General features: G+C 44.6%; 1 protein-coding gene across 1 annotated transcript in view; it reads left to right on the forward strand.

The window, feature by feature from the left end:
* Positions 1-515: 515 nt before the first annotated feature.
* Cmtm8 (CKLF like MARVEL transmembrane domain containing 8) overlaps positions 516-15996 on the forward strand; it is a 73517-nt gene continuing 58036 nt past the window's right edge. Inside the window, exon 1 of the mRNA XM_070007540.1 lies at positions 516-935. Coding sequence (XP_069863641.1) covers positions 789-935 — 147 coding nt within the window. The 5' untranslated portion in view covers positions 516-788. The remainder of the gene's footprint in view (positions 936-15996) is intronic.

Here is a 15996-nt window from a genome sequence, read left to right on the forward strand (position 1 = left end):
CCCCATCCTCCTCTCCGGCCCAGACTGGGTCGCCCAGGCACCAGGAGTCCACGCCTGGAAGCGTCTCGCCTTCGCAGCCCCGCGATTCAGTTGTTCCTCAAATTGTTCCCAACAGGAGGGGCAGGAAATAACCCGGGGCCACCGTGGCGGCCGCGGCCGGAGGCGGACAGGCGCCTCCCGCAGTCCAGATAGCCCCATATCGATCTGGGGGCGAAGGTCCAGCCACCACTCCAGTCCGACGTCGCCCAACCTCCCCAGGGCCGAGTCAGGGCTGCCCCTCCAAGGCCCGGAGCTCCCGAGAGGCCGGGTGCCCGCGGCCCCCGCGGTCCCGCGCCGGCAGGTGGACGGAGCTGGCCGGAGGCGGTGCGGGCCCGGCGGAGGCGGGGCCTAAGCGAGGTGGTGCGGTCTCCTCCGGGCAGCCGCCGCCCTCCCACTGCCGCAACAGGTGACGGGGCCGCAGGCTCAGCGCCTCGTCGGGGCGGTCCCTCTCCACGCCCCTCCCCCGCGCCTCCCCTCCCCCGGGCCTCCACCGCCTTCCCGGCCGCCCCACGGCCTCCCCTCGCGCCCTCCTCCTCCTCCTCTCCCCCCCTCCCCCGGGCCCCAGCGCAGCCCCGCAGCCCGCGCGCCCACGATCGGGGGCGCCGCGCACTCGCCGGACCCTCCCGGGACACGCGTGCCATCCGGCCTGGCACCGGAGGCCACTCCGGCGCGCTCCGCGCTTGCTCGCCGGCGACCCCGGCCCCAGGGCCGCGCGTCCGGCGGAGGACGCGCCGGGGTCCCCGGAGACGATGGAGGAGCCGCAGCGCGCCCGCTCGCACACCGTCACCACCACCGCCAGCTCCTTCGCCGAAAACTTCTCCACCACCAGCAGCAGCTTCGCCTACGACCGCGAATTCCTCCGCACGGTGCCTGGGCTCCTCATCGTGGCGGAGATCGTGAGTCCCGCGCCCCGGGGGTGGGGAGGCAGAGGGTCCTCCGCGCCCCGCTCGCGGCGCGCGCTCCTCCGCGGCCGGGCGTCGGGCAAAGCCCTTTTGCTCGGTCTCCACTTGTTCACCGAGTGCACAACCCAGCGGGGCTTCCTCGGGGAGACAGAGTCGAGCCCCGCGGGCTTGTGTCGGGGCCGTCACGCAGCTGGCTGGGGGGAGGGTGCTCGGTGGCGGCGGACTACGCTGGCAGCCGGAGGCTCGGCCGACGCGGAGTTGGTGTTGATTTAGACACACCTAATGACTGCCGCACCCGATCTGCACGTGCGTGACTTCTTGAAGCAAACTTGTGCTTAGATCAGTTGGGGCCTGAGTGCTGGTGGCTCATGCCTAAAATATCAGCTGCTTCGGAGGCTGAGATAGGAGGATCTTGGTTCAAAGTCAGCCCCAGCAGGAAAAAAAAAGCTAGAAGTGGCCCATGCGCGCGCATACACACACACACACACACACACACACACACACACACACACACAATCAGTTGGGAGATGACCCTTTCCTTTTAAATTATCTCTCAGTGAGAATGAAGTCAGTCAACTTAAGTGAATGAAGTCTGAGAGTCTCAATGTCTTTGAGAGCCAGAGGTCCTTTCCAGGAAGGAGACTGGCATGTGCAGTGCCCTTTGGGAACCTCAAGGCTGACACTCTTGGGATGTCACTAGATATCTCTAGAAGTCTGCTCCAGTCTCTCGGGGTGACAAAAGTTGAGAGCCCTGTGACCAGGACCTTGGGATTCCTGGTGTCTATCATCTCATCCACACACAGCTCTCTTCATGTGAAGGTAGCTTCAGTTAGGCCTGGAGAAGATGGAGGAGTTTGGATTCAAAACTATACCCACATTTTTTTTCTGCTGTTTACAGTTGAGAGATATGTCTTTCTCCTGTCTAACCAATGTCTGTTGTATCTCTGAGACTTGGGTGTGAATGTTTGTGGAATTGGTGAGAGCTAGAGAATGAATGGCTCATGACTTGCACAGCCCTTCTGAGAAATTTTAGATCACCCCGGAGCCACTGGGAAGTTTGAAAAGTATTGTTTTAGCCCTTCTCCCAGCTGGTTCCCTGAACCATACTGGGGACATCGGGAGACCCAATACATAGTCAAAAGTATTGGAATCACCGTGCAGGCCCTGGCTTTAAAGAACTCAACAAATATTTGCTATGTGAGTGAAGAAGTTGGCAGGCTCACTTGCTGCAGCAGAGCAAACAAGCTAAGATGACAGAGGGGGTGGGTTTGGACCAGGCATGAGGTCTTATTTTCTGATTTTAGATCAATATGTTCTCTATTGTTCTTTTGTTTTTCTTCAAGAAATATAAAAGCAGAAGATATGTACATGAATAACTCTGTTGGCATTGTATTTCTAGATTTTATTAAGGGTTTTTAATTTTGTTTTGTTTTGTTTGTGATGATACAGGGGCTTGAACTCAGGACCTCACACACCCACTTGGCTTTGCTCTCAATGAGAGGCTAGTGCACTGCTACTTGAACCACACTTCCACTTCTGGCTTTTTGCTGGTTAATTGGAGATGAAAGTCTCTCAGATTTGTCTGCCCTGGCTGGCTTCGAATGAAGCACAATCCTCAGATCTCAGCATCCTAAGTAGTTAGGATTACTAGCTACTAGGTAGGCAAGTGGTGTGAGCCACTAGTACTTGGCCCCATGCAATATTTTCTCACAGTTTTCCTCAATGTTTTGTGACCCATCGATGTTTGTCAGGGGATCTGATATCTCATATGACCACACTTTTTCCTTTATAAGGAAAAATGGAAAATTGCACTTGAACTCACTCTTCCTTTTTTTTTTTTTTGGGTCCGGTCGTGGGACCTGAACTCTAGGCCTGGGTGCTGTCCCTCAGCTCTTCAGCTCAAGGCTAGCACTCTACACTTGAGCCACAGCGCCACTTCCGGTTTTTTTCTTTTTGCTTATGTGGTGCTGAGGAATCGAACCCAGGGCCTCAGGCATGCAAGGCAAGCGCTCTACCACTGAGCCACCTTCCCAGCCCTCCTTTTTTTTTTTTTTTTTTTTGGTCAGTCATGGGGCTTAAAACTGTGGGCCTGGGTACTTTCCCTGAGCTCTTCAGCTCAAGGCTAGTGCTCTACCGCTTGACCCACAGTGCCACTTCTGGTTTTCTGGTGGTTAATCATAGATAAAGAGTCTCATGGACTTGCCTGGGTTGGCTTTGAACCACAATCCTCTGATTTCAGCCTCCTGAGTAGCTAGGATTACATGCGTGAGCCATCAGTGCCTGGCTCACTCTTCAGTTTTAAGACTAATATATTTGTAGTTTTTATTAGCAGTTCTCTAGCAGTTATCCTTTTCCATCTTTCCACACATGTCCAATGATTTTCTTGAGGAAAGGTTCCTTAAAGTAGAGTTGTTGGGCCAAAAAGTATGCTTATTAAGAGAGTCTGTAATTTAGAAAATCTTTCCTTAAAATTCTGCTGATTTAAATTATCATCACTAGTATGGATCTCAATGTGCTTTTCTTAGGGGAACTCTTTAAAGTCAAAATTTAAAGATCACCTAAAATGACATGCTGTGTTATGATAATCCTAAGGTTTTGTGTGTGTGTGTGTACACGTATGCGCGCGCGTGTGCCTGCCTGCGTGCCTGTATGCATAGTCCTGGGCTTGGACTCAGGGTCTGGGTGCTGTCCCTGAGCTTTTTTTTGTTCAAGGCTAGTGTTCTACCACAGCTCCAATTCCAGCTTTTTTTAGTGATAAATTGAAGGTGAGAGTCTCACAGACTTTGTCCACTCTGGATTCAAACTCTGTATTCAAACAGATCTCAGCCTCCTGAGTAGCTAGGATTACAGGCAGGAGTCACTGGCCTATTTATTTGTTTATGGTTTAACATCTAGTTCAGGATGACTTACCGAGAATGTTTCCTTGGACGTCAAGAGATACAATACCCCTGGTTCTTTATCTGCAGATGGAAGGGTGTAGGTATGTTTCAAATGCTCTCTGTTGCATCCCTGAAATTAAAATATACCTGCTTCTAGAAAGTGTCAGTTCAGAAAACAAACGAACAAAAACCCCACAACACCCAGCCAAACTACTCTAGGATCCTGATTTCTGCAGGCTGGCAGTGGCTCCTAGCTAGTCACAGGCTAAGATCTGAGGATCATAGGTAAAGCCAACCTGGGCAGACAAATCCTAGAGACTCATTATCTCCAATTAAAAAGCTGGAAGTAGAGGTGTGGCTCAAGTAGTAGAGTGCCAGCCTTGAGTGAAAAAACTAACCAAGAGCATGAAGCCCTGAGTTCAAGCCCTAGTACCAGTACTTGTATGAATTGTAGGATGCTGTGTCCTCATAATTATTATTCACTTGAAGAATAAAAGTGACTTATAAGAAGCTATTTGTGCCCTTTCTGTTACTGACTGGTGACTTTAAAATGAATTTATAGCGTCAGTGTAATAATGTTAGGTCACCTTGTATTTACTTACTGAGATGAGCAAATTTAGTTGGGGAAGGACAAATAGGGTTTACTGAGAGCCAGAATCTACATTACTATCTTGTGAGTTTCTTTGAAAAAGAATGCATAAAAGCAATACAGGCTTGGATGGGGGGAGGGGGAGAACCAGTGGGAGGGAGGGGCTTAACAGAGGTGAATGAAGATGAATAAGGATGACTATGTAGAAGTAGTTTATTTGCATGTATGAAAATAGAACAATGACCCTGGCTGAAGTTTTCTGAAGGGAATGAGATGGGATGATTGAGGAGGTGAGTTTCACCAGGATATATTGTATACATGTGTAGAAATGTCACAGAGGACCCCCACAACTAATGTGTGCTAATTGTTTAAAAAAGAAAAGAAGAAATACCTCCTAGTCTGTAGAAAAATCAGAAAATGCAGGTAAGAAAAAAGAAATGCTAAAAATGAACTCTTCCCCACAGCAGCTCCTCCTACCATCCCAGGTCCAGAAGAGAGTTTGGAAGCTGTCTGGGTTGGGGGTTTCTCTTGGGGATTAGTGCCCTGAGAGCCAGGAATGTTAACCGTCCTGAAATGCGTGGTGTAGTCTCCTACAACAAAGAATTGTTCACCAGTTGCCAATAGCTGTTGGTTCACTGTTAATTGTTTTGAGGAACTCTTGAATGGAACCATTCCCAGAATTTCTTAAGTAGTTATATATTACTTGTAATTTTCTGGGGAAAAATGTAATCCCTTGTAAACACTTCTCTCTCTCTCTCTCTCTCTCTCTGTATACTGGGTCTTGAACTCTAGGCACTGTCCCTTATTTTGCTCACCTCCACTTCTGGCTTTTTGTTGACTAATTGGAGATAGGAATCTCATACTTTCCTGCTGGGGCTAGCTTTAAACCATCATCCTCAGATCTCAGTCTACTGAATAATTAGGATTACAAGTGTGAACCCAGCTTGTTCCCAGAATATAAGTGGTTATATTTTATTTACACTTAATTTTTACGAACATACACACCTTTTTTAAAATTTCTTGCTGTGACTGTCAGTGCTGGAATGTTTTCTTTGTTCCTCAGATCTCCTCTTTTCCTGCTCTCACCTGGGCTCACCTGCTGGACTCCCATGGGCTCTTCCACTCTCTGGGACACCAGCAGGTGATTGTAGCTAAGAGCAGGGCAGGTTCTGGGGATCCTTTCTATGGATGTCTCCCGCCTGCACCTCAGAAGTGTGCCTTGTCCCTCCTGGGAAGGCAGGAGGGAGGCTGTCTGCAGCCCCTCTCCATACTGTTTTCTCTGGCTCTGATCATTGCACTATCACTGTGGTTTTCTTGCACCTGGCTTTACAAATAATGCCTTAATTCAGTTCCACTCAGATTATCTGAACTTGCCTGGTTTCCTGCTGAAAATAACACCCTATCTTTCCTCAAGTGATTAATTTCTTCCCCCATTCTTAATGTCCACATAGTGTTCCAGAAATTTCTGGGCTTTTCCATATATATATGGAAATATATATATATATGGAAACATATATATAGAGAAACATATATATATATATATATATATATATATATATATATATATATGGAATAGTAACTAACTAACATTCTTTAAGTCAATTTTGTCTGGATATTCTTTAACGTTTTCTAAAGTGAACTGATTTTTTAGAAAAGGGTAATGAATCTTAATAAAAGCTAAATTGATTAGATATAGAGTAAATCCTATTTTTAGTGTAAAGTTCTATGAGTTTGGCTGTGTGTATATGTGTGTGTGTGTGTGTGTGTGTGTGTGTGTGTGGTACATTTACATAATTTTTTGTTGCTTGTTGGTCATAGGGCTTGAACTTAGGGTCTGTGAGCTGTCCTTGAGCTTTTTCGTTGAAGGCTAGTGCTCTACCACTTTGAGCCACAAATCCACTTCCCATTTTGTGGTTTAATGGAGATAGAGTCTTATGATCTTTAGTGCCCAGGATGGCTTTGAACTTGATCCTCAGATCTCAGCTTCCTGAGTAGCTAGCATTATAGACATGAGCCACCAAGTTTTATTGAGATATAATTCATATATGAAATTGACATTTCTTGCTAGACTCTGGTAGTTCACACCTGTAATCTTAGCCACTCAGGAGGCTGAGATCTTAGGATTCCAGTGCAAAGCCAGTTGGGCAGACAAAATTGAGAGACTCTTATCTGCAGTTAGCCAGAAGAAAGCTGGAAGTAGAATTGTTGCTCAAGTGGTAGAGCTCCAGCCTCAAGCAAAAAACTAAGGAATACTGTGAAGCTCTTATGTTTTAACTCCAGTACCAGCACTAAAAAAATATTAAAAAGGTCTGGGAAGGTGGCTCAGTGGTAGAGCACTTGCCTTGCATGCCTGAGGCCCTGGGTTCGATTCCTCAGCACCACATAAGCAAAAAAGAAAAAAAATGGAAGTGGTGCTGTGGCTCAAGTGGTAGAGCGCTAGCCTTGAGCTGAAGAGCTGAGGGACAGCTTCCAGGCCCAGAGTTCAGGCCCCATGACCGGACCAAAAAAAAAAAATTAAAAAATTAAAATAAATGGACCTTTCTTAAGGTTTGTAATTCAGGAGATTTTGGGATAATCGCAGAGCACTGCAGCCACAATCTAAGTTTAGAACTTCAGTGTAGAAAGACCCCCATGGTACTTAGAAATTGCTCTCCATTGCTCCCTTCTCTCAGTCCTCCATAGTCATTAATTCACTTTCCATCAATGGACTTGCCTATTTTACACAATTTTTAGTAGTGGAGCTCTGCACCATGTGACCCTTATTGTCTGGCATCTGTCACTCAGTGTCCATGTAGTATGATCTTTGAGTCTTGTCAAGTAGTATTCCATTGTACTGATGGACACATTATTTTATGTATTGTTTATCCATGATCAATTTAACACATTGTTTATCCACTCATCACTTGGTAGATATTTGTGTTGCTTCCATATTTTAGCTATTATGAGCAACTATAAATACTGCAATGAACCTTTCTATGTACGCTTTTGTGTGGACATATTTTCACATCTCTTGGGCATTTAGTTAGGAATGGAATTACTGAGTCACATGGTAACCCTGTTTAATATTTCAAGGCACTGTTGGACTCTTTCCAAAGCCTCTACCACTTTACAATCCCACCAGCAATTCAAGGGTTCTCATTTCTCCACACCTCCACCAAGATTTACTTCCATCTCTGATGTTAGCGATCCTGGTGGCATGAAGTGACTTTCTCCCATGGCTTTGGTTTATTTCCATCATTACTAATGATGTGGAGCATCTTCATGTTTTGTTGGTCCCTCTATATTTTCTTTCCAGAAATGTCTATTTGAGTCCTCTGTCAATAATTAGATTATTTTGCTCTAGTGTGTGTGTGTGTGTGTGTGTGTGTGTGTGTAGGTGTGTGTGTGTGTGTGTGTGTGTGTGTGTATGTGTGTGTGTGTGTGTGTGTGTGTGTGTGTGTGTGTGTGTGTGTGTGTGTGTGTGTGTGTGTGAATGAATCCTGGGGCTTGATCTCAGGGCCTGGTCCTGCCCCTGAGCTTTTGTGCTCAAGACTAGCGCTCTACCGCTTGAACCATAGCTCTGCTTCTGGCATTTTGTTGGTTAATTAGAGATAAGAAGCTAATGGACTTTCCTGCCAGGGCTGAACTCAAATTGAGAGCCTCAGATCTCAGCCTCCTGAGTAGCTAGGACTACAGGCAGGTGTCCTGCTTGTTTTGCTTTCTTTTTTTTTTTTTCTTTCTTTTTTTTGTTGGTCATGGGGCTTGAACTCTGGGCTTGGGCTCTGTCCTTGCACTCTACCGCTTGAGCCACAGCACCAATTTCAGTTTTTTAGTGTGGAGATAAGAGTCTCAAGGACTTTCCTGCCTGGGCTGGCTTTGAACCATGATCCTCAGATCTCAGCCTCTTGAGTAGCTAGAATTACAGGTGTGAGCCACCGGCACCTGGCTTTGTTTTGCTTTTTATTGTAGACTTGCAAGAGTTTTTTATTCTGGTACAAATTTATCAGATATATGATTTGAAAATATTTTGCTTCCATTCTGTGGGTTGTCTTTTTTACTCTTTTTTTAAAAAATGCATTTTTAGGGGCTGGGAATGTGGCTTAGTGGTAGCATACTAACCTAGCATGCATGAGGCTTTGGGTTTAATTCCTCAGTATCACATAAACAAAATTAATACATTAAAAATTTTAAATTATTTTACTTGTAAAAATGATGTACAGAGGAGTTATAGTTATGTGGATCAGGAAACAAGTACATTTCTTTTTTTAACAGTGTCACTTCTTCCCTCATTTTTTCCCAGTTTTTTCCTTCCCAGTCCCCCTCCCCCATTCATTTTTTTAATAGTGCCTTTTGAAGTACAAAGGTTCTTAATTTTGATGTAGTCCAATGTATGTGTTGTTTTTCTTTTCTTTCCCTTTTTGTGCCAGTCCTGGGGCTTGAACTGGGGCCAAGGTACTGTCCCTGAGTTTTTGCTCAAAGCTAGCACTCTACCACTTGAGCTGCAGCTCCATTTGCAGCTTTTTTTGATGGTTAATTGGGCTTTCCTATCTGGGCTGGCTTTGAACTGCAATCCTCAGATCTCCTTAGTAGCTAGGATTATAGATGTGAGCCACCAACAACTGCATTGTATTTTTTTTCTTTTGTTGTCTATGCTTTTGATGTATCTAAAAAGACTGTTTAATGGTATGAGGAGCCTAGTTAAAACTTGTTTTTTGGGTTTTTTTTTTCTTATTAGCTTTTTAGTATGATGAGTACATTTAGGCTTTGTAAAAGATTTACAGAACAATCTAGCCACAATTCTGACTTGCACAGCTTTGTAGGTACAGCAGATAGATTGTATTAACTTTTATTCCCATAGGTTTGATTGGAAGCTTAAAAGCCAGTGGTGTGTGTGTGGAGGGGGAGGGGGTTGAGTTTATTTTCCAGCTAAGTTTAATGACTTGTGTTGGAAAACTTGCACAGCTAAAACCTTGTTCCTTATCTCACCTTGACTTTTCCTTCATGTCTCCAAACTCTAATTAAAAGAGGTTCTCCTTATGTGAGAGAGGGGTAGAAAAGAAGTCAGAGTAGGACAACTTTAGTGTTTATTTAAAATCTGCCTTGTTTTCAAAATGGTCTTGAGGTAGGACAGAGATCTTTAAATTGAGACTTTAAAGGCTGCAGTGAAAAATCTGTGTCAGTCAGGGCTTGAAAACCGTTGGATTACTTGAGAAACATAAAGGCTTGGTTGGAAGCACTAATCCTCCAGCAGGGTTTGAAGGAGAGTATGGAATAAGATATTTCAGAGACAGAAAAATGTTGTATTGCCTGTCAACCTGCACAGAAGTCCAGAGGAGAAAATGTTCTGGACTGGTCAGCTAATCTCCCTCAGCCCAGGTTTACTTTAGGGGTGGGGGTGGGGGGTTGTCTGGGTGCTTAGAGGTTTTGGCCTTGTGTTTCCAGATGGAAATGCCTGACATTGGTTTGTATTGAATATTCTATTAACGTATACACTGGAAATTTGCCTAAAGTTTCTTTAGCTATAGCATGAACCAGACATATGACATGTGCACAAGTGCACGTGTACGTGTGTTTGTGTGTGTGTGTGTGTGTGTGTGTGTCACTGTTGGTACTGGGGCTTGAACTCAGAGCTTGCACTTTCATTTAGCATTTTCTGCTCAGGGCTGGCATTCTATTTGAGCCACTCTATTTTGAGCTACTTCTAGCTTTTGGCTGGTTAATTGGAGTCTAATGGAATTTTCTGCCTCAAATTGCAATCCTCAGATCTCTGAGTAGCTAGGAATACAAGAGTGAGAATAGTGCCTGCCTGTGACATTACTCATGAGTGGTTTGTGTTTGTGTGTGTGTGTATGTGTGTGTGTGTGTGTGTGTGCGTGTGTGTGTGTGTCTGCTGGTACTAAGGCTTAAACTTATGGCATTGCATACTTGCTTAGCTTTTTTTTTTTTTTTTTTTTTGCCAATCCTGGGGTTTGAACTCAGTGCTGGGCACTGTCCCTGAGCTTCTTTTGTTCAAGGCTAACACTCTACCACTTGAGCCACAGTGGCACTTCCGGCTTTTTCTGTTTATGTGATGTTGAGGAATCAAGCCCAGGGCTTCATGCATGCTAGGCAAGCACTCTACCACTAAGCCACATTCCCAGCCCTTGCTTAGCTTTCTTATTCAAGGCTGGGGCTCCACTACTTGAGCCATACCTCTAGTCCTGATTTTTTACTGATTAATTGGAAATAAGACTCTCAGGGATTTTTTGCCCTAGCTGGCTTTGAACCATAATTCACAGATCTCAGCCTCTTAACTAGCTAGGATTGCAGATGTGTGTCACGGAGTCCCACAGGTTCCTTTCTTTTCAATGTTGTAAAATACTAAAAGTCACATATAACTTAAAGAATAATAAGACAACAATATGCCAACTTAGTCTGTGCTGTGGTTACAAAATATTGGAGACTTAACAGGAATTTATTCCTCGCAAATTCTGGAGGCCAGTAAGTTCAAGGTCAAAATGACCCCAAGTTAGCAGTCTGCTGAGGGTCTGGTCCCTGCTTGCTGCTGGTTATAGTACTATAGAGATTTTAGTGCCCTGAGGGCAGAAAGTAGAAGATCGAAAAGGACCAAACTCCCTTTGTTAAATCTTATCACAACATGAATCTATAGGTGAGTGTAGAGCCTAGACAACCACCTTGGGGATGAAATTTCCTAGTGTGAACTTTCAGGTATATTCAAACATTAGCATCAACCACTAAGTTTAAGAAATAGAACATGGGAGCCGGGCGCTGGTGGCTCACGCCTGTAATCCTAGCTACTCAGGAGGCTGAGATCTGAGGATCGCGGTTCAAAGCCAGCCCGGGCAAGAAAGACCATGAGACTCCTATCTCCAATAAACCACCAGAAAACCGGAAGTGGCGCTGTAGCTCAAGTGGTAGAGCGCTCGCCTTGAGCTGAAGAGCTGAGGGACAGCTTCCAGGCCCAGAGTTCAAGCCCCATGACCGACAAAAAAAAAAAAAAAAAAAAAAAAAAAAAAAAAAAAGAAATAGAACATGGGTCCTGTACCAGTGGCTCATGCCTGTAATCCTAGCTACTCAGGAGACTGAGATCTAAGGATCTAGATTCAAAGCCAGCCCAGGCAGGATAATCCACAAGATTCTTATCTCTAATTAACCACCAAAAGCCAGAAGTGGGTCAGTGGTTCAAGTGGTAGAACACTAGCCTTGAGCAAAAATAGCTCAGGGACAGTGCACACAGGTCCTCTGAGTTCAAGCCCCAGGACACTCTCTCTCTCTCTCTCTCTCTCTCTCTCTCTCTCTCTCTCTCTCTCTCTCTCTCTCTCTCTCTCTCTCTCTCTCACACACACACACACACACACACACACACACACACACTCACACACACGACGTTTTGTCTTGGGAATTTCTTTTAATTATAGAACACAGAAGCATATGTACCCTGTGTTCTATAATTAAAAGAAATTCCCAAGACAAAAACTGTAAGTTGCTGCGAATGAATTATATAGCTTAGTGGATTCAGAGAAACTCTCAGTCAATCCTATGTTATTATCAGCTGTGATTAAACTGTTGTGCACTCTGCTGAGTCCTTCCCTTAATTTTGTAAAAATCTGCCTCTGAAAAATCAAATGTGCTCAAAAACAAGGTAAAGTTGAATGTGCTTACTTGAAGTGATAACATGAATCTGTGTGTGTGTGTGTGTGTGTGTGTGTGTGTGTGTTTGTTTGTTTGTGTGTGTGCATGCATAAACCAGTAGAATTTGGAGCTTGAACTCGATTTCTGGAGCCCTTGTTTGGCTTTTTTGCTCAGGATACTCTACCACTTGAGTCAATGCTCTACTTCTAGCTTTTTGCTGGTTAGGTGGAGATAAGTATCTCCTGGACTTTTCTACCCAGGCTGGTGTTAGACTGTGATCCTCAGAACTCAGCTTCCTGAGTAGCTAGGATCACAGGGTGAACCATCAATGCCTGCTTGATGAAGTGGAGGTAGGAGATTTGTTGAAAGATGGCTTATCTTCAGCAGAAGTTGAGTAGTGTTATGGCTAAAATGAATGGAGCATTTGCCCTACAGTGCTTACTATGCATAGTAGAGGGTTTTCTTCAGTAGGGGTCTCCTTGGAACCACATACCTGGGACACCAAAGGTCTACAGTGTTGCTAAGCCTTGACAAATTCTGAATGTTACAGAATGTAATCAAATGGGTATTTTCTTCTATGATGTGTTCGGTGCATTTTTCACTGGGTATTTTCCATGTTAATATATGTAGTTCTTCACTAACTTTAATGTTATGTAATATTCTATTTTATGCATTTATCGTAATTTGTTCCTTCTGTATTGCCAACACCTGGGTTGCCATTTTTCTGATTAATTTCTTTTCTATACATTTGGAAGTCATTCTATGTATTCTTTTTGATGGATTCGCTCATGCACAGCTAAGTCAGTTTTCAGGTTAAATGAATCAGTATTTTACCCTGCTCCTAAACTAAATGAAGACCTCAAAAGTCAAATTTGCATGACACCCCTCACAATTTATAGTATTTTCTGTTGTTTAATTCTATCAGGTTAGGCACTGCAGTTGTTCTATGCAGTCAACAGTTTAGCTGTCCCTACAACCCACATGCTTGCTTTTTGCTCATTGCTGCTTCTTGTATCTCAGACCTCCCATCTGTTCTTGTTTTTTGTTTTCTTCCTCATTCTTGAAAGATAATCACACAGGCTCCAGAATACCAAGTTGATAGTTATTTTTGTGTCAGTGCATTGCAGGTATCATTCTTCTGTCTCATTGGTTTCCGTGGTAGCAAAATCAGCAAATTGTACATTGCCATTTCTTTCTAATTTAATTTTGTTTTAAAATTTTCCTTCATCTGTTTATCTAGTACTCTCATTATACCTAGCTGAGCCTGCTTGCCTGCTTGCCTGCTTGCCTGCCTGCTTGCCTTTCTTTCTCTCTTTCTCTCTCTCTCTCTTTCTTTCTTTCTTTCTTTCTTTCTTTCTTTCTTTCTTTCTTTCTGTCTTTCTTTCTTTCTTTCTGTCTTTCTTTCCATCTTTCCTCGGTCATGGAGCTTGAACTCTGGGCCTGGGCACTGTCCCTCAGCTCTTCAGCTCAAAGCCTAGAACTCTACCACAGAGCCATAGTGCCACTTCTGGTTTTCTGGTGGTCGTCTAGAGATTAGAGTCTCACAGACTTTTCTGCGTGGCCTGTCTTTGAACCATGATCCTCAGATCTTAGCCTCCTGAATAGTTAGGATTGCAGGCATGAACTACCAGCACCCGGTATAGCTAAGTATTTCTATTTGGTTTTCTTTGGGTTTGATTGGAATTATTGATCCTTCTAACCAGAAAAGTTATAGCCATTACCTTTCTGACATGTTTTAAGTACTGCCTTTCCTGTTTTACTTCAACTCCTTTTGAGATGTGTTAGATAATCAGGCTCTATCTGCCATGTTTGTGAAATGGCCAGGTCTGGCTTTCTGGGCTAAATTATTATTGTTGCTATATCTTTTTTTCTTTTTCACCAGTATTGGGACTTGAACTCAGGGCCTGGGTGCTCGCTCTCTTAGCTTTTTCCACTCCAAGCTGGTACTCTTAACAGTTTGAGCCACAGCTCCACTTCCTGCTTTTTGCTGGTTAATTGGAGATGAGAGTCTCACAGATTTCCCTGCCGAGGCTGGCATCAAACTGTGACCCTCAGATCTCAGTATATCTTCTATTTTAATAACTTTTTCTTTGAAATAGTTATTGAATCCATCAATTGAATTTTTAATTTCTCAAAATTCCTTAACTTTTTCAGATCTACTATGTTTTCCATAATATCCACAGACACAGACCCAACCCAAATGTTACTCAAGTGGTAGAGCATCTGCTTTGATTGAAAAAGCCAAGAAGAGCTAGAGACCCCTAAGTTTAAGTCCTGTTATTAGCTCTCTGTCTTGCATGCGCACATGCGTGCATACCTCCCCCAACCACCACACACACAGAGAAACAAGCTGTTTAGGAAAAGGACAATGAGAAGGATCTCCAAGATCCAACAAACTGTCCTGTAGAACCTGGCTTTGGCATGCAGCTCCTCCCTAGGGCTCCTGATTTATTTCATTCTTTTGCCTCTTGACAGTTGCCATACTAGCCTGAACAACATCTTTTAAAATTTTTATCGATACTTTTTTAATTTGGGAGAAGTCTGTCGTAACCCTAGAAATAGATTTCCTTTCATTTCTTAATTTTAAAAAAAGTCAAGCTGGCATGGTGGCTTGAAAGAATTCAGTATGAATGCCTGCGAATTGTTTAGCACAGTACATGACACATAACTCTTGTATGGGAAGAGACACTATTACCTAATGGCATGAGTAATGCCAAGGGTATTGGTGTGATGGATGAGGGTCTCAGTATCTCTGTATTGGGAGCCCTAAGTCCTCCCACATCCCCCTCCCCTTTTCTTTTTAGACCCAGTTTCTTCACTCAAAGCTAGCCCTCTACCACTTGAGCCACACCTCTTCTTCCAGCTTTTTCTTTCTTTCTTTTTGGTCAGTCATGGGGCTTGAGCCAAAGTCTCTGAGTGAGCTCTTTTGGTCAAGGCTGGTGCTTTACCACTTTGAGTCCCAGTGCCACATCTGGTTTTCTGGTGGTGAATTAGAGACAAGAGTCTCACAGAGTTTTCTGCCTGGGCTGGCTTTGAACCCCTGAGTAGACAGAATTACAGGCATGAGCCACCAGTACCCGGCCTCTTTTAGCTTTTTGGTGGTTCATTGGAGATAAGAACCTCAGGGATTTACCTGCCCAGGCTGGAGTTGAACTGCATAATCCTCAGATCTCAGCCTCCTGAGAAGTTAGGATTTCAGGTGTGAGCCACTGGCACCTGGCTTCCACATCCTTTAGTTAATTCCAGAGAACCAGTGTTAGCATTCTGCCTTCTTCCTTGCTGTTGGCCATCTCTAGGGTTCGCAGGGGTCCACACACGCTGAGTGGGTGGGCTGATTTCAGTATCTATCAGGATTGGAGAAAGAGGCCCTTGGAGAGTGCTCACCTCTCTCCACTCTGTTTTGCTCTTGCTCATCTTGTTTTTGTCATCCTCCCTTCTGTATTACTCATCTTCCTCTCTTTCTACTGTAGCCACAAGCTTTCCCTGCAAACTTACATTTAACCCAGGGAGGGAGTCCCAGTGCAAAGGCTCTCACTGACCCAGCTCCCAGCTCTCTGTGGGGCAGATGCTGTTCTAAACAGACTCTCGTTTTGTGTAGCACCAAATTGGCTCATTGTGCTAATTGTGCAGCTGCAAGGCTGTGGCCTTTCTCTTTTCTTCCCATTGGCTTGCGGGGTTTAGTGCGTGGTTTGGACCCACCTGGGCAACTCCTTCATGGAGTCCCTGCCCAACTGCCAATTACAGCACTTGTCTGTGGCCACCCAGGAACCTTCGCTAAGCTGTTGGATCCGAATCCTGGAGAAAAGGGCTCAGCTGAGGCGGGGTCACCCAGATCTTTGTTCTTTAGAGCATTTGCATCTTGCCATGGCACTTTGGCTGTCCCCTGGTAGCCCATCTTGCCACCCGTTCCTACTTCATGAGCACATGTGTTCCTCTGCCCGCCTCCCACTCCTTCTCCAAGGAGCTGTTTGTCTGG

This window comes from Dipodomys merriami, unplaced genomic scaffold (assembly GCF_024711535.1).
Source record: "Dipodomys merriami isolate MVZ:Mamm:240054 unplaced genomic scaffold, mDipMer1.0.p SCAF_7, whole genome shotgun sequence".
NCBI lineage: Eukaryota > Metazoa > Chordata > Mammalia > Rodentia > Heteromyidae > Dipodomys > Dipodomys merriami.